This window comes from Portunus trituberculatus, chromosome 17 (assembly GCF_017591435.1).
Source record: "Portunus trituberculatus isolate SZX2019 chromosome 17, ASM1759143v1, whole genome shotgun sequence".
NCBI classification, from domain to species: domain Eukaryota; kingdom Metazoa; phylum Arthropoda; class Malacostraca; order Decapoda; family Portunidae; genus Portunus; species Portunus trituberculatus.
In genome coordinates, this window is record NC_059271.1 from 24,241,758 (window position 1) to 24,257,874 (window position 16,117).

The 16,117-nt window shown below is 37.3% G+C and overlaps 1 protein-coding gene across 3 annotated transcripts in view; it reads right to left on the reverse strand.

Moving 5' to 3' along the window:
• Window positions 1–5,940: 5,940 nt before the first annotated feature.
• Window positions 5,941–16,117, reverse strand: part of LOC123505240 (UDP-glycosyltransferase UGT5-like) — a 38,230-nt gene continuing 28,053 nt past the window's right edge. For all 3 annotated transcript variants that reach the window (XM_045256444.1, XM_045256443.1, XM_045256442.1), the window contains exons 8-11: window positions 15,150–15,283; window positions 12,328–12,547; window positions 12,054–12,197; window positions 5,941–7,278 (exon numbers count right to left, since the gene is read on the reverse strand). In XM_045256444.1, coding sequence (XP_045112379.1) covers window positions 7,140–7,278; window positions 12,054–12,197; window positions 12,328–12,547; window positions 15,150–15,283 — 637 coding nt within the window. In that variant the 3' untranslated portion in view covers window positions 5,941–7,139. The remainder of the gene's footprint in view (window positions 7,279–12,053; window positions 12,198–12,327; window positions 12,548–15,149; window positions 15,284–16,117) is intronic.

Consider the following 16,117-nt stretch of genomic DNA (forward strand, 5'->3'; position numbering starts at 1 on the left):
CTGAGGTAGGTGAACAGGAGCAGCAGTATGACATAGAAGAGGTGCATGACCGGTTGGTGTAGGTAGGCGGGGTGGTTGGGGTGGGGGAGCAATCTCTTTGATTAGGTGAGTGGGGCTGGCAGAAGGTGGATGGACGTCAGCCACTGTGAGAGAGTGCATGAAGTCACAGTCCAGGGTTTGTGGAGTGGGAGGTGGCGGGGCTGGTGGATGTCGCTGCCACCTGGGAGAAGGATGTCGTGAGCGGCTGCACCTGCTGGAGGAGTGGGTGGCTGTACTGTTAGGTGCAGGGGCCAGAGCAACGTCTGGGGCATTTCCATCTTTGAGGTCCTGCAGAAGTGCGAACTTGTTCCCTGTGGTGACTACTGTGGAGTAGGGTACACCTGGCTGAAGTTGTCATGGAGGCTGAGGGTGTGATGGTGGCAGTGCAGTGTTAGGAGGGGCAGGCTTGGGGTGGCCTGCTGCTTGGATAGCTGTAAGGACCTCAGGGGCCTGTTGATGTCAGTGAGAGTGTCCTTCCTGAGTCAGATTGATGTAAGTCTGTTGGGCCTGGCGGTTGAGGGGCAGTAGACTGACCTGGGTCCGTGTGGTCCACCACACTGAAAATAGTGGAATGGTCGGGTGTATGTGATGTCGTCTGTCCGGGAGGAATGAGGGCCACTGCACCTGGAGCAACGGACATTTGACCTACAGGTGTTGATGGAGTGGCCAATCTTCAAGCACCCCGGACAGCGAAGCAGAGGCAGGAGGTAAAGTATGGGCCTGTATACCAGCTGATGTATGGCTACACGAGTGGGAAGGGTCCCGCTTACCTTAAGGCGCAGCCACCTCCCTATGGTGGTCCGGGGCAGACAATGGGGAGGGAGCCAGGTGATCTCAACCACCTCACCTCCATCAAAGGTATTGAAGCCCTACCTCACGGCCTCCAGTGAACCAGGTCAACATCATCTGCCAGCGGCCCCACCCTGGCGTACCTGAAGGTGTCACCTTTGTCTGTCTGGCGGCTGGTGACTGTCCAGTCTCCTAGTTGGAAGGTGGATAGCTGGAGTTCAGGAACCTTAGAGATGTTGGATTCCCCGATGGCGACGATGAGAGCAGAGCCATTACTCAGTGAGCGAGTTTCCCCCTCCAAGATGTATTTGCCCAAGGTGGAAGCGTGGAGGGCCTGGGACACCTTGCTGGGATTGGAGAAAACTCGGGTGCCATTGGTCGCTCTCAGGAGGAAGGAGGCTGTGGTTGACGTAATGTGAGGAGGGTCCTGGTCGGGAAGGGTGCGAGGGGTCTTGCAGGAAAACCTTCTAAGGATGGGGATGGGGACAGTCCCCGCTTCTGGGAGGCCAGGTCATGGTCCATGGCCACAGGGCCGGTAGGGCCAGGTGGCATGGCCCCGAAGCGTAAAAGCACTAAAATAAGCGCTGATGGAACACAGGATAGTCCCAAAATATGTGCCACACAAGCAGGTAAGTAGAGTTCCATGGGAGAGGTGGAGAGAGTACCAGCTGCGATCACACGTCCTCTCCGTGTCCTAGCTCCTTGCAGATTCTCATGAAATGGCTCACTTTCTGTAAGTAAAACCTGCACGGATTGAGAGTCTTTGAGACTGACTGTCCGCCATGATGCTCTTGAACTATGTCTGGTTGTGAAGGGTGTTCATTGACTGGCCTTTGAAGATATAGCAGCATTGTTAAATAAATAAATAAATAAATAAAAGAATGACGCAGATATAATTTCTAGATAATGTGAAGTGCCTGAAATGACAATCGGAGAATGTTAAAGTGTTAGGCGGTGCAGGAAAACTTTACGGGTTGGACACACGAAGACGAAGCAGTACTACCCACAGTTACAGCGTAAGTCAAACAGGGTTAGGTTTGGTTACATTAGTATCCCTGAGGGATGTTCAGGTTAAATTAATAACCTTCTGTGTGTTAGGCTAGGTTAGATTAGTGTCCCTGATTGAGGTTGTCTTGTAAACCTTTTGTCATTCATGACTTCAAAAATTTTCTTTTGTTAACACTTCAGGAGTTAATTCCTCCCAGAGGATAACTTTCCCCCATCCATTCTTTTCCACTTCAAACATATTTGAATGCTGATCTGCCAACACAGGCATGCCCAGAACAGGCACACCATGGTACATGGACTCTAGAGTGCTCAGCAACCCTCCATGTGTAATGAACAACCGCAGTTTAGGGTGACCTGTTAAGAAACATTTTTCTTTAGTCACTACAAGCATGTGTAAATATTTGTTAATGACAGCTCAAGATGAAAATAACTGGAACAAAGCCTACTAATTCCCAGTACAATATTTGCATATCTCTTTGCATGAGAAAGAAGCATTCAATTTGTGAGAAGGAAGATTCTCAGTAGTAGAACAGTCACTCAACATATGAGTCCCCATCTGACTTCACCCAGCCTGGTGTTGCATGCATGTATTGAGAAGTAAAGAATTGTAAAGAGGCTAATTCAGCAAACCAGGGAGGGAGAGTGTTATAATAGTTTAGGAAGAAAATAACTGGATCTGATGTGAAATAATGTGGAAGAACTATTGAATATAAACAGAACTCTATACCAGACCAACATCCCTCCCAAAGGAAATGTTGTTTTACAATTATAACCAAAAATATTCTCTTATATCTCAGCATCTTAGCCTCTATGGAGTAGAACACACTGAGTTAGGACTTATTGTACAGTACCGCTAGTTTTTTTGGGGAACAGCAGAATTGGTTTGCCATGTTTAAACTTACACCCAAGGCAGTTTCACCATTTGTGTATTCATGATTATCCTTCATTCATCCCTCAACCCCAAGGCACTCATTAGATAAGTTATGATCACCAGTCAACCATAGAAAAATTCTCTCAACATCCCTAAAAGTATATAAATCTTTCTGCTATGCCTGATCAGCTAATGCTTTACCATGATGATTTTATCTATACTTCCACATTTTCTCATTTCAACAAAAATAATCATAGAATATCAATCTGCTTCTTTATTACAGAAAGAATCTTTAAATAGAACAAATTCATCAAGAGGTACATGTTGCTAGTGTAAGGATATCAGCTGCCTGGTTTCTATTTAGAGGAGGTTCATGGTTTTGTTTCATCAGCCCATATATATAATTTATTGCTGTTGTGATACAGTCACTGTTGTTGTCATTAAAGAAGAGGGGATAACGTCCGAAAGTTGTGTCAAGTTGATAAATATAGGAATTAAGTTTTGAGGCATGGAATATTTCTGACTTTGCTATGCCCCAATTAAATCTTAGATAGTAGATCTGATCTGAAGTCAGGCATTCTATGGTTTCTCTGCAGGAGCTGTTTACTTGAAGGATTGTTAATCTACACAGATGTAGAAAAGTGAAGGGTGGTATCATACTAGTAGGAATGGATAGGACACACAGATTGATTAAGATCAATAATTAAATAATAGGAAGAGATGACAGGATCACTAAACACCACTCTTAATAGACTCAGGACAAAAAATATAGCCCTGTATCATAGCAGCAATATTAAAACCAGAGAGAAAACTTGAGGAAGGGAAGTCATAGGAGGATAGATTAGGATTTATATCCAGCATATAGCAGCATTGTTTGAAAAAATTACACAGAGCATTTTTAAAATCCTATTTTAATCGAAATACTGTGTGCCCCAAGTGTCAATCGGAGTGCAATTTTCGTGGAAGATAAGGTATTAAGTGGTGCATGAAAACTTGACGGGTAGAACACACGAAGAGACAGAAGTACTACCCTCCGTCACAGCATAAGTCAAATAGGGTTTGGTTTGGTTACATCAGTATCCCTGAGGGGTGGTCGAGTTAAGTTAATAACTGTCTATGTTAAGCTAGGTTAGATTAGTATCCCTGATTGAGGTTGTTGAGGCTGCTTGCTCTATCTCTAGGATTTTTTGGGTAGCTAGCTATACGAGAAGAATTAGCTGTTAATGCTTCTCTAGGAAATTCTTTTACCTAGATATCTAGAGAAAATCCCTAACCGTATCTGATTTCTAAGCAATACGTATTTATCACCAAAAATCAGCAGTTCAGTTTGAGCTTAGCTGCAACTCTCACCTCCATTCCAGAAGAGTGAGTTTTTCCTTCACAGGGATCTCACTACAGTACTAATCAAGCAGTCTGATTATTAGTTGTAGCATCATGATAGTGTAAATTTTGTACTAGTATTAGAAAATATATCTGCATTCCAATTCTTTATTTATTTATTTTTTTTTTTTTTTTGTCTTGATATTGTAATTATTTCAGCCATACCTTCAATCTCTACATTATTCACTGTTATATTTTTTTGTCCGTAACATCACTCCTCTATTCTTACTATTCCTAGATTTCATCCACACATTACAAAGCTACCATCTGCAATTCCTATATTTTCTTGTGGCTCATTCAGTTTTATTTCTGTAACACTCCTGATTCTGTCTCTTTTATAAGAGTAGCATATAGTTCTTTATCTTCTTTATATTTGTGTATGCCATGAGCCACTTTGTTTCTTCTTTCATTATTTAGATATCTCTCCTATTCTTTGTTTGTCAGATATCCTCTGTATAGGCTCTTGCCTTTGATCTTCCAGTGGATCTTTTTATTCCTTTTTATCTCTTCACATATTTTTCCTAAGCCTCTTTTATCAGTTTATATACATTATAAGTGTTTGCACTTTGTTCTTATCCCTTTATTATCTAAACTTTTTTATCATTCTATCCTTGTACAGTTTGTGAGATATTACTTTTGACTGTTGTTTGTGCTCTAAATATTACATTTAGTGGTCTTGCTCTTCCTTCTTTGTTTTCCTAGCTTATATACTACTTTAATTTAATTTAGTCAGTTCTTTCCTTTCAGCCTGAACATGTTTCACAACATCTACTATCTTCTTTTGTTCCATTTCTCTTAACTCATGAGTTTTGTTTCTTAGTTTAATCTGTAAATAACTACACATTTGTTTTCACTATATGATGTATAACTTGATTCTTTTTTTTATTTCTGTAGTAAGTTGGCATTTCTTGAAATTCCCATGATCTCTTTGAAACTTTTCTCTTTTTTAGGATTCATCTTTGATATTCATAACACTTTTCCTACTTTTCAATGTTTTTTTTCTGATTTTCTGTTAACTTTGTCTTCAATTCTTCACACTGAGCCTTCAGGGATTTGATTCGTTTATCCTTCCAGTTCATGTATCTTTGCTTCCAGCTTTTTTTTAATCTACAAATTAAGTCAATGAATATTTTATCCGTTTTTATTTTCTGGTCTTGCATTCTTTGATTATGTTCTCTATCTTCCTGAAACCTGTGGAAGAGTGTCTGAAGTGTTTCCATATTCTTGGCCTCTGTCATGATTTTTTTTAAATATCAAATCACTTTGTACCACGTAAAAATATCCCACGAAGTACTGCCTTTGTTTTGTGTATGTAAATTGAGACTTTGGACAAGAAAAGGATAGACAAAAGTTACTATTACCATAACAAAACTGTTATTAAAAAAAAAAAAGTGTAGTTGGATAATAGAAGCTAGCCAACTTTATGAAGAAAACCCCTTGCTTGAGGCTGAGTCATACCTGTAATGTTCTTTATACCTTGTCCTCAGTTACCCATTGAATTGTCATGTCATTGTGTTCTTTTCTGTTTTCCAAAGTGATTTTGATAATACCCATGTTTCTGTTTTCCAGTGTTTTTTATTATACCCATGCTTTAATATATCCCATCTAGCTACATCAAATTAGTTTTCCAGCATCACTGTCGTCAATTCTCCCAGGCTTCTTGTTTCAGAAGTGTTAGCTCTTACTTTCTCGTTGTTTTCTTTCAGAAATGCTCACTTAAGGTCTGTGCTGGTCACCTATCTACATTACTGCTCTTGGAACTCTTTGGTCTAAATATGCTAATCACATGTGTATGTAAATTGAAGACAAGAAGAGGATGGGAATGGTGTTGAAGGATAGTAAACAACAGCCAGTTTTGAAAAGAATATTCTCCTTTGTTTGATGTAAGTCATATCTGCTCTGTTTACAAATAATAGTGGTAGTTGTTAGTAAGATTATTGAATGTCTTACCACAATGACAGAAATATAACCACATTAAAGGTACATGTGTAGTACGGTGATGTGGGGGTATATTGTACTATTAGTGGAAAAATATTAGTGAAAAATCTTATCTAAATCCTGAAGATAAGATTGGGTCAGAAATATTCTTCAAGGAATAGGCTACCTCTGACACAGCTAAAATGAGCAGGATGAAATTAGGGACCTTCTCTGGCCATTTAACAAAAAATTTCCATTTTGTATGAATAACCCCCATAGTGGCGGTGATTTGTATATACTATAGGAGTGTTTCATGAATGCTGTTTTCATCCCCTAAGAGATATTGCTGTCTAAAATAAAACAAACTGCCGTGGTACAGTGGAACCATGCGTGCTTTGGGGTCTGAGGGGTCTTCAAGCGTACGGGTTCGAATCCTGTCCACGGTCCGAGTGCAGGTTGGGCTTCCTCACTTGGTGCAACGGTTTCCTAGTGGATGGGCTTTGAGATAGGAGGTACGCTAAAAAGTATCCCCTTTAGCCCATAAATTCCCGTGAAAAGTCCACATGGTATAAATAAAAATAAATAAAAAAACATTATTTAAATTGTTCTATTAATGAACAAACAACAGAGAAGGAGCATCTATCAAAGTATGACTGCCTTGTCTTGGTGATCAGTATTACAAGTCTATTTTTATCCCTGCAATACCAATAAGAAGTAGTGTTACAAATGATCACATACATCCACCTAATATTCATATTCAGTACCTTACCAACAGGATCACATTACATTCAAGGTTACAAAATAATAAGATATATATGTCTGAAGTTCCATCGCATTTAAAAAAAAAATTAAATTATTCTCTCTAATCCACAAGCAGTGCCCTAAGAGAAACAATAGCAGCCATCTTGGTTCACTGGCATCATGTCTATTCTGTGTTGCCAACACAGCTCTCCTATAAATTCTCTAATTTTAATGGAGCTTGTACAGTCCACCTCTTATATGATGATCTCCCACATCAACCTACACATGTTGCTGTACACATCCACTTCCACTGCATTAAATTAGTAGTTCACAATCATTCATTAATTCATTCAATCATTCTTACAAGTAAAATACTTGGCAGTACTGGTTGGTTTTAATCATATTTCTGCTTTTTATTCCTGCCACAAAACAGCAAACGACACAGGAAACGGAGAATTTTAAAGGACACGTAGAAGAAGACCAGCAGCACCGCCACAACGGTGATCCAGACGTCTACATTGTACAGCTGATACCTGCAAAGAAACAAGGGATCATGTTGCTGAAACTCTTTTGCTTTTCTCATGTTGCTTCTTGCTATTCGTAAGTATTTTACTATAATGTGCTCTAAAATTGAATTCAAGATTTAACCTACATGTATGATCAAAGAGAATTATCATTTCATTTTAAGCACAATGATATGAAGAATATGATTATCTACACTTAATCAGCTATGAGAATATATTGTTAGAACAGCGGCTGATCACTGCTATGTCTTAGAGGTGAAGAATGATGTGTGGTCCTGTATGCATGAACAGGGCAACAGCTCCTGGCATTATACTTCAGTACATATTAGATAAACTGGCTGTATCAAAAACACTTAATTGCAACTGTAATGGGTGTTACAAGTCTTTTACATACTATTTTTTAGAATAACTCTAATTAGCAAATTAATTGTGATTATAATTTTTAATACAGTAGTGTGTTTTAGACACCACTAATTTTCGTCACTATGGTTGAGTACTTGTCTTTATAAATTTGGCATGTATAAGATCTACACAGCTGCCTGATGCATGAAGATCTCAGGATGTCATCACAAAACCACACTCTACCCCAATGTTACTCCTACTACTGCACCACCAGCATTACTGTGAATCAGCCTGACTATTTTTCATGCAGTGTTAGCAAGCTACTATAATGATATCTGATAACAAAGTCTGTCATTGGATTTTATTTGACATTGTAAAATATCATGAACTTGTTATATTTATATATATATATATATATATATATATATATATATATATATATATATATATATATATATATATATATATATATATAATTTATTTATTTATATATTTATTTATTTTTTTTTTTTTTGGCCAAAATTCTGCTTAATGTAAATATCATAAGTTCATGATATTTTACAATGTCAAATAAAATCCAAAGACAGACTTTGTTATCAGATATCATTATAGTAGCTTGCTAACACTGCATGAAAAATAGTCAGGCTGATTCACAGTAATGCTGGTGGTGCAGTAGTAGGAGTAACATTGGGGTGGAGTGTGGTTTTGTGATGACATCCTGAGATCTTCATGCATCAGGCAGCTGTGTAGATCTTATACATGCCAAATTTATAAAGACAAGTACTCAACCATAGTGACGAAAATTAGTGGTGTCTAAAACACACTACTGTATTAAAAAGTATAATCACAATTAATCTGCTAATTAGAGTTATTCTAAAAAAAGTATGTAAAAGATCATTGATCATAAGAAAGTAGTATGAGATTTTTTCTCTCATTTTATTACTGGTAGTAGTACCTATAGTTCATTATTGTAACTACTGCTTTCATGGTCAAAGTATGTGAAGCAATGCACCATGTTCATGTAGGCATTGTAAGTAAAAGGATGGGAAACAAGATGGATGTACAAATTATGTAGACATAATACTTGACATGCTGTATATTTTCTTCCTTATCATCAAGAAACAAATTCTCCTCTGTAGGATGGAGCTGAGAGTGTGATGATACAACAATGTCATGATACCTTCATGCATCTGGCAGGGTCTTCTTCTTACATGTGTTAACTTACTAGAATAAGTCTTTTGTCACTTATGGGGACCGTCCGGTGGCCATGGTATCGAAAATTCCCAAAACACCACCAAAGCATCCCCAAACATATGGCAACATAGTGATGGAGTATTTGGGGGAAATACACTAAAATACGTGGGATATTTAAACTTTAAAGGACCCCTGCCACGCCCACCACAGCCCGGGGCTTCCCCCTCCTCCTCTGTACCATGATGATGATAAGCACGGAAAAAGCCATGGAAAGTGGTTTCTTTGGTAAGGAAAGGTGGGCACTGGCAACTCAGTACTATGGCGTCCACAGGAACACACCCTCTCCCCTTCCATTTCAGTGTCAATGTGATTGCGATGGGAGGAGAATCTATTGAGTATCTCGCCCGTTATTTCACACCTTCCAAGCCACAATCCAGCCTATTTTACCTGCCTTTTTTGCCTTACAATATCTAAACAAACGGTGCAAGTGGAAATTACAAGTTGTAACGACCATGCATAGATGGGAGACACCCTCGCCTTCGAGCGACTAATGACTACAATTATTGTAGGGGCAGGCAGGTGCCATATGAATCATACAGAATATTCTAAACATGCCTTAAAATTTAAGGATATATGATGCACATGGTGGTGTATGAGCACCAAATATCCAACCCAAATAAATGTACAGGGTTATAGAGGACGAAAATGACATCTCTGGGGTTTTTTGCCTTTTTCTGAGTTTCCAATTTTTATCATTCAAATCGTATCTTCTCCCACAACATTTCTCACAGGATTTTCAATTTTGAGGTATCATTTTGAAGCTCAATGAAGCTGCTACATTTTCACTTCATAGAATTTGGAATTTTTTTTTTTAAGTGCAGCAACATAATTTTATATAAAAGAAAAAAAAATAAATAAAAATAATAAAAATTCATAATGGCCATCAAAATAAAAAAATCAAAATTCTATGAAGTGAAAAGTTTTGGTATACGACATACTTCATATCCACACTGGCAAAATTTAAATATGTCCTCTAGTGACAAAGTTTATAGGAAAAATATATATTTTTTTTAATTGATTTTTTGGCAAAATTTAAATATGTCCTCTAGTGACAAAGTTTATATAGGAAAAATATATATTTTTTTTAATTGATTTTTTATTTTTCATGCTGTTATTTATGGGTCAATTCGCTTGTAACTACTAAACTAACATCGTGTAATAAACATCTATCAGTGAAAAAAAAATTACCCACATACCTCTTTACTTTCGATTTTTCAAAAACCTCACCGGACAGTCCCCTTAAGGGGACCATCTGGTTGGGTTTTCAAAAAATTGAAAAATAAAGAGGTACGTGGGATTTTTTTTTTTTTTCAGTGATAAATGACTATTACACGATGTCAATTTAGTAGTTACAAGCAAATCGAACCGAAAAATGAAAAATAATTTCTTTGAAAAGAACATTTTCCCTATACACTTTGTCACCGGAGAGCAGATTTCAGTTTTGCCAGTATGTACATATATGAAGTATGTGGTATAACAAAATTTTTCATCTCGGATTTTTTCAAAATTTTCCATCTCATAGATTTTTTTATTTTTTATTTTGATGGTCATTATGAATTTTTTTATTTAATTATTTATTTATTATTATTATTTTTTTTTTTTTGTATAAAATTACATTGCAGCACAGAAAATAAATTTTTCCAAATTCTATGAGATGGAAATGTAGCAGCTTCATTGAGCTTCAAAATGATATCTCAAAATTGAAAATCTGTTGAGAAATGTGGGAGAAGATATGATTTGAATGATAAAAAAGTGAAATCTGAGTAAAGGCAAAAAATTCCAGAGATGTCATTTTCGTCCTCTATGACCCTGTACATTTATTTGGGTTTGATATTTCGTGTTCATAAACCACCATGTGCATCATATATGTCTTTTAGGCATGTTTAGAATATTCTGTAAGACTCATATGGCACCTGGCCCCCCCTACAATGACTGTAGGTACTAGTCGCTCAAAGGCGAGGGTGTCTCCCATCCGTGCATGGTCAGTACAACTTTTAATTTTCCTTTGCACCGTTTGTTTAGACATTGTAAGGCAAAAAAAAAAAGCAGGTAAAATAGGTTGGACTGTGGCTTGCAAGCCGTGAAACAATGGGTGAGATAATGAATACATCCTCTCCCATTGTAGTCACATGGACACTGAGATGGAAGGGGAGAGGGTGTGTTCCTGGGCATGCTATAGTACTGAGTTGCCAGTGTCTGCCTTTCCTTACCAAAGAAACCACTTTTCATGGCTTTTTCCATGCTTATTATCATCATTTATGGTACAGCAAGGTGGGGGGGGAAGCCCCGGACTGCGGTGGGCATGGCAGGGGTCCTTTAAAGTTTAAATACCCCACGTATTTTAGTGTATTTCCCCAAAATACTCCATCACTATGTTGCCATGTGTTCAGGGATGCTCTGGTGGTGTTTTGGGGATTTTCAATATTTTTCAAATTTTTGGTACCATGGCCACTGGACAGTCCCCTTAATTAGAGACAAAAATTAGTGGAATGCCCATGTCATGTCATGTGTTCCTTAAAACTGATGTAACACACCTATCTTTCACTCACAACACAGTAAAATTACTTTATTATCAGGTAATTTGTAGTATTATTAAGGTAATTTGTACTCTGCCTACATGCTGAATCATGGTTACAATTATACAATAAGACCTTATGAACTTAACCCTCCATTGCTTAGAACCTCAACAGCTAGATTTCCCAGTCATTGTTCATGTTCTACACATACCAGACAAGAGCATTAATAAGTGCGAGTGAAACAACAGACCAATAAGAATGTAGGTTGTAATACAACCTTACTTTGTGCTTTGTTTACTGATGATGAGTAACTAGCAGTGACCCTCTGCTACTGCCACTATTGTAATAACTAGTAAGTTGGACTGCAGATCAGGTATTAGAGCTCTTTTTTAAAGTAAATACATTAGAAATTGAGGCCTTAAAGCTCTTAATGTAGTATTTTATTTATCATAAAAAAAAGCTATGGACCATGTCATTTTTTTTGCAATGAGTTCACACTGTTAGTTAGCCAACATTGTAAATAAAAACCAACAAAAGGATTGTACAATAATACCAATTTTTTTTTTGCTCAGTCCTATTAACTTTGAAGGTACCATATATTGTATGATTATGTATTGTATTTGTAAAACAGTGAATATGAGAATGTATATTAAAAATGTCATCATCACCAACCATGGCATTGATCGAACAGGACTAACAAGGTGTGGTGCTCCGTGGTGACGAATTACATACTCCAACCAGTACACGGCAACATCCTCTGGTCTCTGAGCTTGGTCCATCATTAGCATTGATCTTTGCTGTGCTTCTTTCTTCAAGCTGGTATGTAAAAGGCATATGCTTTTGTGAGAATGTATGTAAATATATATTTGCTAGCATGATAAGTATATTTCATTGTTTCTAATTTCAAAGACACAATGTAACAATTTTGACATCATACTTAACTTACCCTTCATCATTCATGACTTCAAAGATTTTCTTTGTTAACACTTCAGGAGTTAATTCCTCCCAGAGGATAACTTTCCCCCATCCATTCTTTTCCACTTCAAACATGTTTGAATGCTGGTCTGCAAACACAGGCATGCCCAGAACAGGCACACCATGGTACATGGACTCTAGAGTGCTCAGCAACCCTCCATGTGTAATGAACAACCGCAGTTTAGGGTGACCTGTTAAGAAACTTTTTTTTTTTAGTCACTACAAGCATGTGTAAATATTTGTTGATGACAGCTCAAGATGAAAATAACTGGAACAAAGCCTACTAATTCCCAGTACATTTCTTTTTTAGTCACTACAAGCATGTGTAAATATTTGTTGATGACAGCTCAAGATGAAAATAACTGGAACAAAGCCTACTAATTCCCAGTACAGTATTTGCATATCTCTTTGCATGAGAAAGAAGCATTCAATTTGTGAGAAGGAAGATTCTCAGTAGTAGAACAGTCACTCAACATATGAGTCCCCATCTGACTTCACCCAGCCTGGTGTTGCATGCATGTATTGAGAAGTAAAGAATTGTAAAGAGGCTAATTCAGCAAACCAGGGAGGGAGAGTGTTATAATAGTTTAGGAAGAAAATAACTGGATCTGATGTGAAATAATGTGGAAGAACTATTGGTCTGTAAAGGTATCTGGTTATTTAGTTATTATAAAGATAAGTAGATTTTTTAGAAGAATGAAGAGTAAAACAATTTTGTTGATGGCTCCTGATATGAAGAGACCTTGGTATACATAAGAACATAGGAAAAGAGGGAAGCTGCAAGAGGCTGCCAGGCCTACACGTGGCAGTCCCTGTATGATTGAATCTATCTAATTCCATGTATCATCCCCATCCATGAACTTTTCTAATCTTCTGTACATGTAATCTGCATTTATATTGTGTGATTAGCAAGATCACCCTTCTCCTTAAAGAATAAGCTATTGTTTCAGTTTATCTTAGAATGTTTATGATGATGATTGTGTGCAGGTGGTCTTGTCTTGGCTAACCCTATTTACAATGGATGTTGTTCTAGCATATAAACAGAACTCTATACCAGACCAACATCCCTCCCAAAGGAAATGTTGTTTTACAATTATAACCAAAAATATTCTCTTATATCTCAGAATCTTAGCCTCTATGGAGTAGAACACACTGAGTTAGGACTTATTGTACAGTACCGCTAGGTTTTTTTGGGAACAGTAGAATTGGTTTGCCATGTTTAAACTTACACCCAAGGCAATTTCACCATTTGTGTATTCATGATTATCCTCCATTCATCCCTCAACCCCAAGGCACTCATTAGATAAGTTATGATCACCAGTCAACCATAGAAAAATTCTTTCAACATCCCTAAAAGTATATAAATCTTTCTGCTATGCCTGATCAGCTAATGCTTTACCATGATGATTTTATCTATACTTCCACATTTTCTCACTTCAACAAAAATAATCATAGAATATCAATCTGCTTCTTTATTAAAGAAAGAATCTTTAAATAGAACAAATTCATCAAGAGGTACATGTTGCTAGTGTAAGGATATCAGCTGCCTAGTTTCTATTTAGAGGAGGTTCATGGTTTTGTTTCATCAGCCCATATATATAATTTATTGCTGTTGTGATACAGTCACTGTTGTTGTCATTAAAGAAGAGGGGATAACGTCCGGAAGTTGTGTCAAGTTAATAAATATAGGAATTAAGTTTTGAGGCATGGAATATTTCTGACTTTGCTATGCTCCAATTAAATCTTAGATAGTAGATCTGATCTGAAGTCAGGCATTCTATGGTTTCTCTGCAGGAGCTGTTTACTTGAAGGATTGTTAATCTACACAGATGTGGAAAAGTGAAGGGTGGTATCATACGAGTAGGAGTGGATAGGACACAGATTGATTAAGATCAATAATTAAATAATAGGAAGAGATGACAGGATCACTAAACACCACTCTTAATAGACTTAGGACAAAAAATATAGCCCTGTATCATAGCAGCAATATTAAAACCAGAGAGAAAACTTGACAAAAGGAAATCATAGGAGAATAGATTGGGATTTAGATCCATTAGGACATTCAAATGGCCAGAGAGAGAAAACTTGAAAGAAGGAAGTCATAGGAGGATAGATTGGGATTTAGGTCCATTATGACATAATTGTAAAACCACAAGACATTGTGGGATATTGTTGGTCATTCAGGAATTGCTTTCTCAGATTGTTGGTGGCGTAGTTGGTTAAGGTGACTCATGTTGGGGCCTCTGGTCTAGCTGGGTTTGAATCCTTGCCAAACCTAGTTGCCCGGTGTGAGATGTAGCATTCTCCCATTAACTCTTGCAGTGCCATATGACATAAGCTGTTGCAAAGCCTAATTGAATAATTTCCATTTTTCTCAGATTGTTCCTAGTATTTCTCCTTCACATTAACTGTATTCTGTGTAGCAGAAAACTGGCACAAACCACACCCCCCTGCCTTTTCCTTTGTTTTCATAGGCTATGGACAAGGTAGTGAATAATGTTGGGTTTCATAATTTTCTTTCAAAGATAGTTACCTTGAGATAACTGAAAATATCTTAATAAAATCAACAAAGGTATTTTCATTTATCTCATCAAGGTAACTATCCTTGAAAAATTATGGAAACCCAACATTATTCACTTAAGTTGTCCATATGACTTGACACAAGCCACTGGAGACTGTCAACACCCATATGATACATGGAATGAGTAAATATTTGCCCATGATTACTTTTTATCTATGAGTATAGAGATGGTGACCTGGAACTGATAACACCCTCTGACATGACAATCTCACCAAGTATATCCTGTTGTGGGAGCCATTTTCCAAGACGCACATTTGGTGGAAGATCCTCCATGGTGTCTTTGTCCCACTTCCACAAGACACGCTGCTTAAGTGATCCAAACACTTGCACCAAAACCTTTCGGTATCTATTAATATGCAAATTTCAATCAATATAAAAATAATGCATTGGAAAGACATTTTGTTGAATATAAGAATAAAGCATTTAGAAAAGACAATTTGCAAGGATTTTAATATGACTATTTATTCTGTCTCCTGTACTGACCTTGAGAGTGCCATACAATCAATTTACTTCCATCCATCTATATTTCAAGTGTATTACTAAGAAGTCTCCAAGCAGATGGCACGCAGTACAATTACTCTATCATAGAGACATTTATGCCACCTATTAAACCACTATTTTTCATTACATTAAATCCATTTTACAGCTGACAATAGACTGTCATAGTAATATAGGGATTTCTCAAAATATGCAAGAGATACATTCCTCAAGGGATTGAGTAATGTAAAAATTGCATAAAGTGAACATGATTACTGACCTAACTGTACTAAATTGGGCAGGAACCAGTTCTGATCCTTAGAGCCAGTACCACTTTAATGGTTCCACATGAATATAGATGGTAAATAAGCATGAGTTATAAATCATAAACAGTATATAGTGCTTACTTAGAATATCTATGTTATCATTAACATTATTTTAGAATTCTTGCAAATGCCATGCAGTATTTACTGATGCATGAAGTACGCTTAACCCTCTGCTATCGTGCCTTCCGCTGCTGCATTTCATTACATACTTGAAAAGCTGCACGTATGTCTATATCACACATGAAATTACTGCTACTAAGCGCCTGTCATTAAAAAATTCCCGGGTTATGACGTCACAAGGTAGTTAAGTTTCTCTATGTACTTTTATTGAGAAATAGTTCTTCCCATATTTCCCCAATCTGCCCATCCACCTTGCC